Raw genomic sequence first — 15,644 nt, 5'->3', positions numbered from 1 at the left:
ATCTCTCTCTCTCACCTGTTTTATCTGAGTTGCAAAGGAGTGTCTCTTTCTCCCCCCTCAGGCCGGGGCTGGGTCCGTGCTTCATCCAGGTTGCTATGGTGAACTGGTCCGTAAGGTTCTGCGGTGTGATCCAGTCCGGAATATTGGCCGCCTGCCGTCCATCAAAACGGTAAATGAGGTCACTGTCCCGCCCGCCGTCAGTCAGCAGAGACGCCGTCCAGTTAAAGGCAGCGCTCGGGGCGGGGAGGAGGTCAGTGCTGCCCGAAGAGGCTCCTGGAGATGGATGTTGCCATGGTAACCGGAGGGCAGAGATGAAAATTAAAAAGGTTCAGAACTCAGAACTGGAGAAAAGAGTCAATAAAGTTTGTTTACAGTTTATAAGGCAACAGCACACATAACTCAAGTCCACATAAAGTGGATCTCTCCTTCTTTCTCTCTCATTTCTCTCTCTCTCTCTCTCCCTCATCTCTCTTTCTCTCTCTTTCAGATCATATTCCTGGAAGTCTTTATTCATGCTGCTTGGTGACGCTTACTGCTGTGAAAACAGCAGAAGTGCTTTTACCGTGTGACTCTGAACACCATGAGAAACACTGTCAGCATCATACTGACAAACTGGAGCTCTTTATAGCTGCCACTAAACCTCCTGCCAGCATCTGTGCAGACGAACGTATCCCTATACCCTCTTATCTGAAACTGGGTTTAGAACTGAGCCTGTAAGTGTGGATGAGAAAAGGCCTGATTCACCACTTTAGTTAACACTAAAGACCACCACAAACTGGACCCTCTGCATCACACAGCATCTGAAAATTCAATCGTTCAACTGTTGTTTTTAATGAAGCATGCAGTACATCACTGTTCCGCAACTTCCAGCACTGCTCTGTTTCTCTAAGGACCACAGAGAAAACATTCCGAATAGAGGGAGCACAAACTAAAACAGTGGGAATGGGGTAGAACATGTTATAATAAAGTGAATGGACTAGAGCATTCTAGAATAGTGTGAACAGGGTGAACAGTTCACACAAACAGTGTGAATGAGGAAAATATTCTAGAACAGTGAGAAACATCCTGGAACAGTGCAAAGAGGGAAAAACATTCTAGGACATTAACGGTGAGTGAACATTCTAGAACAGTGTGAATGGGAGTGAACATTCTAGAACATGGTGAATGGGAAGAACATTCTAGAACAGTGTGAATAGGAGTGAACATTCTAGAACAGTGTGAATGGGTGTGAACATTCTAGAACAGTGAGAAACATCCTGGAACAGTGCAAAGAGGGAAAAACATTCTAGGACATTAACGGTGAGTGAACATTCTAGAACAGTGTGAATGGGAGTGAACATTCTAGAACATGGTGAATGGGAAGAACATTCTAGAACAGTGTGAATGGGAGTGAACATTCTAGAACAGTGCGAATGGGAGTGAACATTCTAGAACAGTGTGAATGGGAAGAACGTTATAGAACACCGTGAATGGCTGTGGACAACTAAGAGTAGTGTGAATGAGGAGAACATTCTAGAGCACAGTGAATGAGAAGCACATTCTAGAACAATATCAATGGGGATGAACATTCTTGAACAGTGCAAAGAGGGAAGAACGATCTAGAACAGTGTAAAGAGGATAGAACACTAGAGCAGTATAAAGGTGAGTGAGCATTCTAGAACAGTGTGAACAGGGAAGAACATTCTAGAACAATATAAATTGGACAGAACATTCTAGAACAACATAAATGAGGCAGGACATTCTAGAACAATATAAATGGGGAAGAACATTCTGGAACAGTGTAAAGGTGAGTGAGCATTCTAGAACAGTCTAAAAGGAAGAACATTCTAGAACAGTGTGAAGGCGAGTGAACATTCTACGACAGTGTAAATGGTGAACATTCTAGAACAGTATAAATGAGGTACTCTATTCTAGAACAGTGTAATTAAGGAAGAATATTCTAAAACATGCTGTTGAACATTGCAGTCCAGTATAAATGTGAACTGGGTGAGTTTGAGACTGAATCTTCTCTACACTACTGTCCGTTTCCTGTGTTTCCTGTTTGGGCCGTTGTCACTTGTCAAAAACACATCAGCTATTTGCCGTTTCATTTCAGAAGCAGCGAGTAGTGAGTGACCTCTATCTTGGAAAGCATGTAGCAGCCTGAAATGTTTTTGTCAACCCGCATCAGTGACAAACAATCAACAACTGGTGTAGATAGTTGGTCCAAAATTGCTAAAGCATCTGAGCATGAATGGAAGCCAGCAGAGCAGGAAAGATCTCCTTTCACTGCAAGCTCTGTTAACCCTTAAGGCTACCAGACGCACTTTGCCACGTTGCATCACACAGCATCCAAACATTCAGAATCACTGGGCCTCGTTTACCAATCATTCTTCAGAAGAAATTTCGGTAACACTTTCTATGAATGTCACCTTTGTAAGCATCTATAAACACATTCATAACATGCATTCATAAGTCATTATAAACATAACTATAAATATTTATAAAAATGCATTATACATTATAGCCATGTTTATTATGCATTATGAATTGTTAACATAATACATTATAAGTACTGATCATAACAAATTATAATAGCTCATAAGTCGTATTTGTCCGCTCTAAGTAAAGTGAAGCGTACTGTACTAAAGCCTCCTCTAGTGTTAAGAGTGAGGCTTCAAGTTGAAGTATTTACTGAAGGATTACTGAAACACTAAAACATACACAATAAAGCACATTACAGGCTTCAAATGTCAGAGTTTAAACTAGTGCTGCCATCAGTGTTTTACCCAATGTGGGAAAGTCAATCTACACCACCGTTAGCTTGGTATTTGTCTTTACTTTACACTCTCCAAACTGGGACTGACTTCTTTGGCCCTGACATTATAACATGTTATTAACACTATTTATAATGCATTATATTAACAATTCATAATGTATAATAAACATGGCTATAAAGTGTAAAGTAATTCAGCGTAATTCTTTTTTATAAATATTTATAACCATGTTTATAATGCCTTATGAATACATTATAACATGTTATAAATGTTTTTATAGATGCTTACAAATGCAACATTCATAGAAAGTGTTACCGAAATTTCTTCTTAAAACCCACTTACGCCATTTTCACCAGTGTTTTCGGTAACACTTTCTATGAATGTCACCTTTGTAAGCATCTATAAACACATTTATAACATGTTATAATGCCTTCATACAGCATTATAAACATGATTATAAACATTTATAAAAATGAATTACACTTTATAGCCATGTTTATTATACACTATGAATTGTTAATATAATGCATTATAAGTAGTGTTGATGACATGTTATACTGTCACTGCCGAAGAAGTCAAAGTAAAGACAAATACCAAGCTAACGGTGGTGTAGATTACCTTTCCCACATTGGGTAAAACACTGATGGCAGCTCTAGTTTAAACTCTGACATTTGAAGCCTGTAATGTGCTTTATGTGATGTTTTAGTGTTTCAGTAAATCCTTCAGTAAATACTTCAACTTGAAGCCTCACTCTGAACACTGGAGGAGGCTTTAGTACAGTACGCTTCACTTTACTTAGAGCGGACAAATACGACTTATGAGCTCTTATAATTTGTTATGAACAGTACTTAAAATGTATTATGTTAACAATTCATAATGCATAATAAGCATGGCTATAACGTGTAATGCATTTTATAAATATTTATAGCCATGTTTATAATGTCTTATGAATGCATTATAACATGTTATGAATGTGTTTATAGATGCTTACAAAGGTGACAATCATAGAAAGTGTTACCGTGTTTTCTTATTTGGGGTTTGTTCTTAGGGAAGAACAGAATCTACACACACTCAAGAGCACAAAGGTGAGAACAATTCAAATTATTAATTAAGTCTAATAGCAAAACATTTCACCACAGAGCTTCTGTAGAGACTTCTCTGAGTACGTCTCTCGATCGCAGCCCTTCCCAATGTGGCTGGTCTGCAGCTCCACGGTGGTCCGCACTGACGACACCGCCCCCTCACACGTCTCCAGGTGCATCTTGGGAAACAGCTGCTTACTGCCGATACCCGGTTCATAGTCCACACGCTTAGTCCAGCCTAGAGACAGAGAAAGAGACAGAGAGAAAGAGAGAGACAGAGAGATGAAAAAGGCCATGGCTTCAAGCAGAGAGGCTACTAATGATTCATTTAACAGATGATTAATCCAGTGACTATTATTCGACTAATTGAGCCGTTATGTCTTCTGCAGTTTCCTCTCACTTTGCTCTTCCACAGCACCGTCATCATTCAAAGCTAGTCAGTTCATTTTTATGATGGAATAGAAGCCATATCGCCCCCTTCACTTCCTACAGCGTACTGCAATGTGTCAGAATGACCGCACGAATCATGCAAGCATTACTGAGCATTATAAAACAGACAGTTCATCTTCTATAATCTGTTGACCGTTATGCTGTTTGCATGAACCACCAAATGTACTGATAGATGGAACGAGTTGGCAGAGCATACGGACGATTCTACTGAACTAGTGTAAATTGAGGTCCCACAGTTAAACTATTTAAAAAGCAATGATGTTTTCAGACCTTAGATATTTAGAAGGATTATGTTTGATCTGTTTAAACCCAGCACATTAATAGTGATAGTAAAAAGGTAAATATATACAAAAATCATTATTTATAGGGTATTTTGTAATGGGATGTGCCTGTCCCAACCCCTAACCCATAAATTTCAACCTTTGACAATAATATTTGACAAACAAACAAACAAAGAAAGAAAGAAAGAAAGAAAGACCAAATAAATATATACATTATTTATTTATTTATTTATTTCGCTGTTTATTCATTCATTTATTTTAGATATTTTTCTTTTTATATTTTTAGTGAAATTGAAAGATTTAGATTTACCATGTTTATTTTTTAAAATAAAATCCTTTATTATAACACAAAGTTTCAGTCCATAATCGGAGGCTTATTGTAGCCACGCCCCTGCACTTTAGAGCAGGAAGTGAGACTGCGTCCCGGTCCCTCATGACCACATGGTGAGCAGTTAGATCCCTCGGTTTTGAAGTAAATATATCCCAAAGTCTGAAAATCAATATGGAACATTAGGAATTGTCACTACAGAAACACACATTTTGCATTTTAATAAAAATATAATGATTTTATGTGTGCACAGCTGTTCAAAGCTGTGTTTGCTAGTCATGTACTGGATAGCGGTTCTACTCAAAATGAGCTAAAATTGTAACCACCGAAACAGTCACTACTGAAACATGGTAAAGTTTCAGTAGTGTTATGGTTGTTTTGGTAGTGACAAAATGGAATGTTCAGTCATCCATCCATCCATCATCTAAACCGCTTATCCTTCTGGGTCGCAGTGGGGTGCTGGAGCCTATCCCAGCTGTCATTGGGCGGAAGGCAGGATACACCCTGGACAGGTCGCCAGTCCATCGCAGGGCCTTTCAATTTCATCGCATGTTCAGTCATTTGTTTTAATAAAATAAACATAATTAAGATTTAGGGTCAATCAAAGCAAAAGGATTTTAGTCTAAAGTCCAAGTCAGTTAAAAATTTTAAATATGTTTCAAACTCTGACTTTGCAACAGTTCAGTAAAATGATCCGCATGTGAAGTAAACATAAGAGGGATGGATGAGAGGGACATAGTCAGGAAAACAAATTAACCAAAGGCTCGACTAAACAGGTAAGTTTTTAGCCTAGACTTAAAGATGGAGGCTGTGTCTGAGTCCCGAACACTGACTGGTAGGTTATTCCAAAGCTGGGGGGCTTTGTATGAAAAGGCTCCTCCCCCTGACGTAACTTTATTTATTCTGGGTACTAATAATGAGCAGCACCTTGTGATCTAAGTGGGCGTGTCGGTTGATAATAGGAAACAAGGTCACTGAGGTACTGAGGATCAAGGCCATTCAAAGCTTTATATGTCAGCAGAAGAATTTTGTACTCAATGTGGAATTTAACTGGCAACTAATGTAAGGTACACAAAACTGGGCTAATGTGGTCGAATTTCCTGGTTTTGCTGAGAACTCTGGCTGCAGCGTTCTGGACTAACTGAAGCTTGTTAAGGTTTTGGCTGGAACAACCAGAAAGCAGAGCGTTACAGTAATCTAACCTGGACGTGATGAAGGCGTGAACTAACGTTTCTGCATCCTGTAGCGACAGTGCATTTCTTAATTTAGCGATGTTACGCAGGTAGAGGAAAGCTATTCTGGTAATACTGGTAATGCTAACAGGCTAAAAGAAACAGCTGTATGCAAAAGTTTGAGCACCCCTGGCTTTTTGAAGTGAAAAGAGATAAACACAACCTCTGCAGCAAACTGTTCAACAGAAACTTTGGGGTAATGTCACTTCAAATCTGATTAACTGAAAAATAAAGGGCTGTCAAAACTGCTCTACTGAGAGCTAATTATAGGTTTGAATCCCTTCATTCTATACGCCACGCATGGTGAGCGAGACTCATCTTGTCAAGTTATCCTCAGAAAAACAGAGGTTGATTGAAAAGCTGGTATATTCACAATTTCTTTTACCGACTTTGTGGAAATTCAGGACATTCTGAGCTCGTAAACAGCGGCTGGGCAGTGTGATTCACTGCAGTAAAGGATGTGACGAATTTTCATCTGTCACTCTGACACAGAGAGAGTAACACACATGACCCGTGATGATTTATACTGAATAATCACTCGGCAGAACGACTCATTAACTCGCTCAGTGAGAAAACATCATTCCTGTTACTGTGGATGGAGTCAGACTCACTGTGCTGCGCTTCTACAACCTGAACACACATTTAACTGACACATAGTGCAAATGTACGAAATAAACAAATATACAGCACTATATAATATCAGGATAAATACAAATAATCCTAAATGCAGTAAAAATAATAAGAACATGGTCAGAAGAAAGCAGGTTTGGTTCTTGACTTCTTGCTGTTCTCCAGCCATTTCATAGATTTATTCAATGACATCAGCAGCACCTGATTTAATTTAATGAAGGGTTGATTAGATAAACTAAGTAATGGAGTATTGCACCGTTACTGTATACCTTTTTCACAGTGTGAACCTACTTGGGTATAAAAAATATACCACCACCCCCTTTTTGCAAACCCACCCCACCTCCAGCCCCCTTCCAGCCCCCCTCCAGCCCCCCTCCAGCCCCCTTCCAGCCCCCCTCCAGCCCCCCTCCAGCAATTGAATGCTAACACATTTACACACATCAAATCACAATCGACTGTAACTGTTTTACTTCAGGTCTATTTATTCTAATTTAAGTGTATTTTTAACAAATAAACAGTTAAATAGCTTTGCATATACTTTTTATCGGATGCCTTAGACTTCTGTCCAGTGTATTCACTGTCTGACCAAAAACTCAAAATGGTAATTATATAGGAAAAGGAAAAAACTTGTAATGTAAGTTCATTTTTAAGAGACTCTATTCAAAGCAATGCAAGGTCGTTCCAATCCATTCATCATGAAATTCTCACACAAGGGGCAGCTGGTGTTTTTTTTTAATTATATCAATAAATAAAAACTGATGAAAATAGAAATATAAGATTTTGTCCTGATAGTTATGATATATACATCTGCTTTTCATTTGAATGTGCATGTATATAATGAGACTTTCTTCTGAATCATATTGTACCATTCCTATTGGTCAATTCATCATCATGATATAAATATTCACAATGAAAAAAGCAGCCGGTATTGAAACAGTTTCATAAAAATCTGAAAACATGAGGAGTTATGAGGGTTTCTTAAGACAGTAAGAGAAACTCATCATTTTGCATTTTTCAGATGAAAAAGATTTTGTTTCTAAAGCGTCACTCAGTGTTTTCAGACACAGGTTTGCACCCCTGCTGTGAGAGAGCCGTCAACAGCACTTACTCATGTTCACATCTGTGACAGAGCCTTCAGCTATTGCAGGCACTGTGAGGAATTTAGAATGGCTATTAACTGATTTGGATTAAGGATTTAACGTTACCATCAGTGCGGCTGGAAGCTGAAATCTGAAGTCTATCACAGACTGATCATAACAGGAGGTCTGTGCATTGCAGGAGGCATTAATGGGAAACCAGAGACTAAATTATATACAGTATATGCTAATACTAATATACTAATATACAAGGCTGGGCAAAATACTTTGAAAAAGTAGTGATGGCTAAATCCTGAATGCAACATATTCCATTACAATACAAACAAGTAAAGTCATTCAGAACACATTTCGAATACATTTACAATAAATCTCGGTAAGGCACATGAGAAAAACTTTTTGAAATGTAATTCACACTGTTCCTCACTGTTATTGGTTGGCAGTTTTTTTTTTTTTTCATGCAATTATTCTGTTAATGCATTTTGTGAAAAATTCGCTTATCATTTAAATGAAGTTCAGAAAGTTCTCCTGCTTCAGTTCACTGCTACCACAATCCCTCGAACAGGAGTCCAGTACAACACTGATGCTTATCACTTGCAAACATGTCCACTACTGAGGAGATAGTTAATTCAACCATCCCTCAAAAGAATTCAGTAACGCTGAGATTAATAACTAGTTCATCACCCTGATTTATCCGTCTACTCAGGCTTCAGGAGGAATGTCAGTGTTCATTAAGAAGCTGTTAATTGATCTCCTCTATAGAGTTTGTCTAACAAGCATGTTTGCTACACACTGAGCAGTGATTTTAAGCTAATAAACACATATTGATGGTGTTTCTTTTAAAGGTGGTATATATTTTTACATTTAGTGAGTAAGTATTCTAAAAGTTTTCTTCTAAAACTATAAAAAGTAACTGTAATCTGAATACTACCTTTACAAAATGTAACTTGGACTGAAAATAGATACTTAATACCTGTATTCTGGATATGTATTCCCAATAATTGTATTCGGCCACATCCCAACCCGGCTATAAATATAAATAGCTTTCATTGTTTAACTGTTTACTGTTTTTAACACTTTAGAGTAACACTGATGCTATCAAAACTAGGAAATAACACATATGGAATTACGCAGAGCCTTTTAGCTCAGTTTAAAACTCAGCCGTACTGCACTTCTCTTCAGTAACGGCACCTTATTATCCCAATTTAATTTTTAATCACATTTTTATTTAATGTTTAATTTATTCACTTTGGAATCTGTTGTTTTAATCATGTTTTAATTATGTTTTCAATTTCTATTCTCTTATATCTTTTTATATGAATTTGAATTATCTTTGCATGTTCTCAATTGTACAGCACCCTGAATGACCGCAGTGTATGAAAGGTGCTGTATAAATAAACCTGCCTAATGAAGTCAAATAGCTCCTAATTAGCTGTCAGCTTATTATGACTTGAGCAGTGCCTGAAATATTTTTCAGAGCACCTTTGTTTGTGTTATATATCATATTTTAACGTGTAACTTATTTTGTATAAAACAGCACAGCGGTACACAAAAGTTAGTGCACCCCTGGTCAAATGACCTGTTTTGTTGATTTTCTAAGTGAAAATAAGTCACACATCGTCTATTGAGAACACACTTCAGTATGTTTTAATGCACAGTTACTGTTTATGTGCTGAATTTATCATATTGGGAAAAAATAAAATGTAAAATGTGGCCTGTGCAAAAGTTTGGGCACATTTTATTTTAGGTAATTTTTTTCAAGGTGATAAACTCTGAAAATGTGTTTTAAAATTAGCAGAAAAAAATGTCATATTCCTGTTTGTAATTAACATATGTAATATGTAATTACATTTGCTGTAACATAATTCTTATGTATTTACATAAGTAGATAACTATGTAATGCAAATCACATTTATAGAGAAATGACAGTAATAACTGTGACTGTTTGCTCCGTCTGATGTTACTCAGGCAGTGTTTCTGTAGACGGTGGTGAGTTATCAGTAAACACAGAAAATAACAGTGTGTTGTACAACACAAAAAACTGTCATTCTGACTCATTATCACACACACACACACACACACACACACACACACACACACATATGCAGAGGTTAAATGTTGAGCAGAGTTTGTGTAACAACGTCCCTGTTATTTCACTGATTTCTCATGACTGTTGTTTTGGCTCAAAACAGAGAGCCAAAAAGGGTAGAGGAAGAGGGAGAGAGTGAAAGAGAGAGAGAACGATAGAGAGAGAGGGAGAGGAGAGGAAGAAGAGAGAGAGAGAGAGAGAGAGAGAGAGAGAGAGAGAGAGAGAGAGAGAGAGTGTCTGTATATGTGAAAACAGGAACAGCGTGGACTCGCATGGTGTTTGTTTCACAGGAACTGTTGAACACTTCACACACACTCACACACAGAGTCTGTCTCTCTTTTATCTGCGTGTCACTCTCTCACTCGTTTCTCTCTGCTTGTCTCTCTCTCTCTCTCTCTGCTTGTCACTCTCATTCTCTCTCTTTTCTCTCTGCTCGTCACTCTTCCTCTCTCTCTCTCTTTTCTCTCTGCTTGTCACTCTCTTTCTCTCGTTTCTCTCTGCTTGTCACTCTCTTTCTCTCGTTTCTCTCTGCTTGTCTCTCTCTCTCTCTGCTTGTCACTCTCTCTCTCTTTTCTCTCTGCTCATCACTCTTCCTCTCTCTCTCTCATTTCTCTCTTCTTGTCACTCTCTTTCTCTCTCTTTTCTCTCTGCTTGTCACTTTCTTTCTCGTTTCTCTCTGCTTGTCACTCTCTTTATTTCTCATTTCTCTCTGCTCGTCACTTTCTTTCTTTCTCGTTTCTCTCTGCTCGTCACTTTCTTTCTTGCTCGTTTCTCTCTGCTTGTCACTCTTTATTTCTCGTTTCTCTCTGCTCGTCACTTTCTTTCTTTCTCGTTTCTCTCTGCTCGTCACTTTCTTTCTTTCTCATTTCTCTCTGCTTGTCACTTTCTTTCTTTCTCGTTTCTCTCTGCTTGTCACTTTCTTTCTTTCTCGTTTCTCTCTGCTCGTCACTTTCTTTCTCATTTCTCTCTGCTTGTCACTTTCTTTCTCGTTTCTCTCTGCTCGTCACTTTCTTTCTCTCTCGTTTCTCTCTGCTCGTCACTCTCTTTCTTTCTCGTTTCTCTCTGCTCGTCACTTTCTTTCTTTCTCGTTTCTCTCTGCTTGTCACTCTCTTTCTCTCTCTTTTCTCTCTTTGCTCGTCACTCTCTGCTTATCACTTTCTCTTTCTCTCTCTCTTTTCTCTCTGCTTGTCCCTCTCTCTCTCTCTTTTCTCTCTGCTTGTCACTCTCTCTCCCTCTCTCTTTTCCCTCTGCTTGTCCCTCCCTCTCTCTTTTCTCTCTGCTTGTCAGTCTCTCTCTATCTCACTCTGCTTCTCTCTCTTTCTCCCTCTCTCTCTAGTCGTCTCTGTGTCAATTTGAAAATGAATGCTATGAAACCAAAGAGCGAGTTCAACAGATGACCAATAATGTGTATTTGCTGTTGTCAGTTGTGGGGGTGTTGGGGGGAGGGTGGGGGTGGGGGGCGGCGGTGGGGCATTGGGATACTGTCTGAGTTTAAAGTTGGCTCTGTTTATCGCCTTTTGGTAATAAAACAGCCATGTTGAACATTATAAGCTTTCAGATTCAGATTTCAACCCGTGAACTGTCTCCTCTTCCTTTCACAATGTCTTTATAATGGTAAATTGGAAACAGAAGTGCTGCTGCAGGCGCTCAGTATAAAAGACTACATCGATTAACACAGAAGGGTTTACATGCATCACTCTGCATTGGCTGCATTACAAGGACGTGTTGTGTGTTGTAGGAAGTTAAATTAGCAGGCAGGATTCTTAAATGGGCAGATCTTTGTTGACCTGCTGTAAATGTGGCTCTCCTGAATTGTGTATTTTCCTTAGCCTTTGTTTTGTTGACTGTATGAATACGCTGTGAACCCCCCTCCTTCTAGCCACCCTTCCATGATGTATTTAGCCTTTGGCTGAAATGTGACAAACTATTGTATTTGCACATTTTTGATTATCTGGCATTATGCAAGTCTCAACATGCCAGGCCTACCTCATGCTAAATGTGTGTCCCACCTTGACCCACTCCAGTCTAATGGTGTTTTTTCCACTGGGCAGGGCCTGGCAGTACGGCAACAAATCTGTGATCACACATTTTATCATCATTTCCACTGCAAACTGACTCCTACCATACTTGAGGACTAAATCATTTGAATACTGTGATGAATTCAGTTACCCTTCCTGTTGGGGTACCAAGTGTACAGAGCCAGAATGTATGTATGGGTAAAGCAGAAATGGTGCAAACCACTGATAGACCAAATGCAATCGGCTCAGAACCGTCATGCAAGTCAGACGACTGCCATAAAAAATAAAAATAAATAAAACTAGCTAGTACGAATCAATGTCTGTGACTCCCAAATAGAACCAAACTCTGAGTAAGAGGTAAATCAGAGCTCGAAGCTCTTCCATTGTTGCTAATGTTTACTGTTAATGCTAGATTAGGCCAGATCTGCCCTGGTCAACTGTAATTGCTATTATTGTGAAATGGAAGCATCTTGGAGAAACAACAGCTCAGCCACGGAAATGTAGACCACACAAACTCACAGAATGGGGCCGCTGAGTGTTGAAGCGCACAATGCATAAAAAATTGATTATCCTCTGTTGCATCATTCACTGCAGAGTTACAAACTGCCTCTGGAAACAAGAGCAGCACAAGAACTGCATTGGGAGCTTCAGGAAATGGGTTTTCATGGCCGAGCAGCTGAGCACAAGCCCAAGATCACTAAGTGAAGTGCCGAGCGTCGGCTTGAGTGGTGTAAAGTGGTGTAAAACACACCACGACTGGACTCTGGAGCAGCGGAAACTGTTCTCTAGAGTGATGAACCACTCTTCACTTACAGACACCCTGATGGATGAACTGGGTTTGGCAGCTTCCAGAAGAATGCTACTTACTAGCAGAAATGTGGACTCAAGTCATATGACTTGGACTCGAGTCCGACTTGAGTCATGAATTTGATGACTTGAGACTCGACACGACAAAATTAAGAAACATTTGTGGCCCGACTTTGACTTGAACACCAGTGACTTTGACTTTAACTCGGACTTGAGGCTCATGACTCAGAAAGACTTGAGAGCCAAAGTGGAAGAAGCATGGAGAGTCTACCTGCAGATGGGACTTGAATTTGTTTTTTGCTGTAAATTTGATGTACAGCAGCGCCCTCAAATGTCTGTTACTGTATTTATTCTTGGCTTATTTTGTGTTGGAAGACGAGTGAAGCATTAGAGTTCGCCTCCATGAGCTGAAAACAAGCAAAGTATCAGTAAGCCACTCACTCAGTGCTCATACTCTGGAGAAACCTACCAGGAGAACTGACCATTTTCCTCATGGTAATAAAACAAAAGAAACACAGCTCTCTTTATTTGACTGATTTAAACAGCTTCTGCAGGTAAATCAATTCATTCACCATGAGGCTCAAGTTGGCTTTTTATTTGCCAGCTTCATATTCAAATTTGCCGCTCCACCTTAAATGGTGCAGCAGGGGCTGGAATGTAATTTTCCTTTCCAGCATTTAATGTGGGAAAAAAATAATTCTAATATGAAGCTGGGGGTGAACAAAAATGTCAACTTCAACTTTGTACATTCACAATCATTTCGCCGTCTTTTCTGTAAACTTTGCTCAGCTCAGCTTGGTCATTTTGCTTTCTGTTGTCGTCTAAATTTAATTCAAACTAGCAGTTGTTTTCAGTTTGCTGAGCTAGTTTTTTTTTTCAAGTTTTTTGTTTAATTACGTTTAATAGAATCTTTTTGTATACCATTATGTCTGTCATGGTGATCTGTGAACCATGGAGTTTGTGTTTAATTTGGAAAGGTAAAAAAAAAAAATGTGTAGCCTTATACTACAGAAATGCTGCCATTAAAAGGCTATATTACTGTTACTATCATTTTTGGTATTCAGTGTTGAAATTGCCTTAAATTAGCTGAAGAATGCACACTAACTTGTTTAGAACTTGAGGATTAGGACTTGAGACTTAATTTGAGACTTAATTGTCTTGACTTAGGACTTACTTGTTACTTTAGTGACTTGTTTCACCTCTGCATGCACAGTGCCGGCAGTAAAGTTTGGTGGAGGAGGGATAATAGCCTGGGGCTGTCTGTCAGGTCTCTTAGTTCCAGTGAAGGGTGATGTTAATGCTACAGCATACAAAGACATTTTTGACAATCATATACTTCCTACTTTGTGGCAGCAGTTTGGAGAAGATACTTTCCTGTCCCAGCATGACTGAGACCCTGTGCACAAAGTGAGCTCCATAAAGACATGGTTTGACAAGTTTGATGTGGAGGAACTCCAGTGGCCTGAAGTGGATCCTGACCTCAACCCCACTGAACACCTGTGAGGTGAATAGGAAGATCAAGCCAAGTCACATCAGTGACTGACCTCACAAATGTTTTGACTGAATGGGCACAAATTTTCCACAGATCTTGTGGAAAGCTTCCCAGAAGAGGGAAGGGTTTTACAGCCATGATGGAGTGGCCAACACCATATACACCAATCAGGCATAACATTATGACCACCTCCTTGTTTCTACGCTCATTGTCCATTTTATCAGCTCCACTTACTATATAGGTGCACTTTGTAGTTCTACAGTTACAGACTGAAGTCCATCTGTTCCTCTGCATACTTTGTTAGCCCCCTTTTACCCTGTTCTTCAGTGGTCAGGACCTCCATGGACCCTCACAGAGCAGGTACTATCTGGGTGGTGGATCATTCTCAGCACTGCAGTAACACTGACGTGGTGGTGGTGTGTGAGTGTGTGTTGTGCTGGTCTGAGTGGATCAGACACAGCAGTGCTGCTGGAGTTTTTAAACACTGTGTCCACTCACTGTCCACTCTATTAGACACTCCTACCTTGTCAGTCCACCTTGCAGATGCAAAGTCAGAGACGATTGCTCATCTGCTGCTGCACAGTTTGTGTTGGTCATCCTCTAGTCCTTCATCAGTGGTCACAGGACGCTGCCCACAGGACGCTGTTGGCTGGATATTTCTGGTTGGTGGACTATTCTCAGTCCAGCAGCGACACTGAGGTGTTTAAAAACTGCAGCAGCACTGCTGTGTCTGATCCACTCATACCATGCCTGATCGGTGTAAGTGTCCATGGTTTTGGAAGGTGATGTCTAAGCTCATACAGGAGTGGTAGTCAAGTGTCCACATACTTTTGACCATATAGCGTATACTACTAGAATCCCATAGGTGTGCTAGCAGAAGGGATCTTTATTGTAGGCATGTGTTCTCCTTGTTTTTGACATTTATAGCCTGAACCGAAAGCCCAGCAAAGGAAACAGACAGTACTTGACCAGTTCTGGGTTTGGATTTGTAACCATACTGTGCTGCGTTTACTGCCCAGTGGAAAAACGTCAAAAACGTTCCATGCCTGATCGGTGGAAAGTGCCGGTCCAAAAAAGACGTCACATGAGACGAATGAGCATGTTACTGCATTTTTGTGCTGTCAGGAAGTGTATGATAGACAGAGAGCTGCACACACACACACACACACACACACACACACACACACAGACACACACACACATCACAGCTTCTGCAGTGTGTTAAACCACACACAGTGTAGGTGTAGGTGGTTGAGCGTCTCCGTATGAATCCTTGCTGAATTATTTACTCCTGCTTATGAGACACAGCAGGAAACTGTTTACTCTCTTACACACACATACACACACATTCTTCTTCTCCTTTCCCTCATCTCTCCTGCTGTCTG

The 15,644-nt window shown here is 39.7% G+C and overlaps 1 protein-coding gene across 1 annotated transcript in view; it reads right to left on the bottom strand.

The window, feature by feature from the left end:
• LOC118826664 (calsyntenin-2) overlaps positions 1-15,644 on the bottom strand; it is a 166,289-nt gene that overhangs the window by 66,823 nt on the left and 83,822 nt on the right. The window contains exons 6-7 of the mRNA XM_036597697.1: positions 3,891-4,076; positions 16-273 (exon numbers count right to left, since the gene is read on the bottom strand). Coding sequence (XP_036453590.1) covers positions 16-273; positions 3,891-4,076 — 444 coding nt within the window. The remainder of the gene's footprint in view (positions 1-15; positions 274-3,890; positions 4,077-15,644) is intronic.

This window comes from Colossoma macropomum, unplaced genomic scaffold (genome assembly GCF_904425465.1).
Source record: "Colossoma macropomum unplaced genomic scaffold, Colossoma_macropomum, whole genome shotgun sequence".
Classification (NCBI taxonomy): Eukaryota; Metazoa; Chordata; class Actinopteri; order Characiformes; family Serrasalmidae; genus Colossoma; species Colossoma macropomum.
Note: the sequence above shows the minus strand (reverse complement) of the source record. Positions and strands in the feature narration are given on the sequence as shown.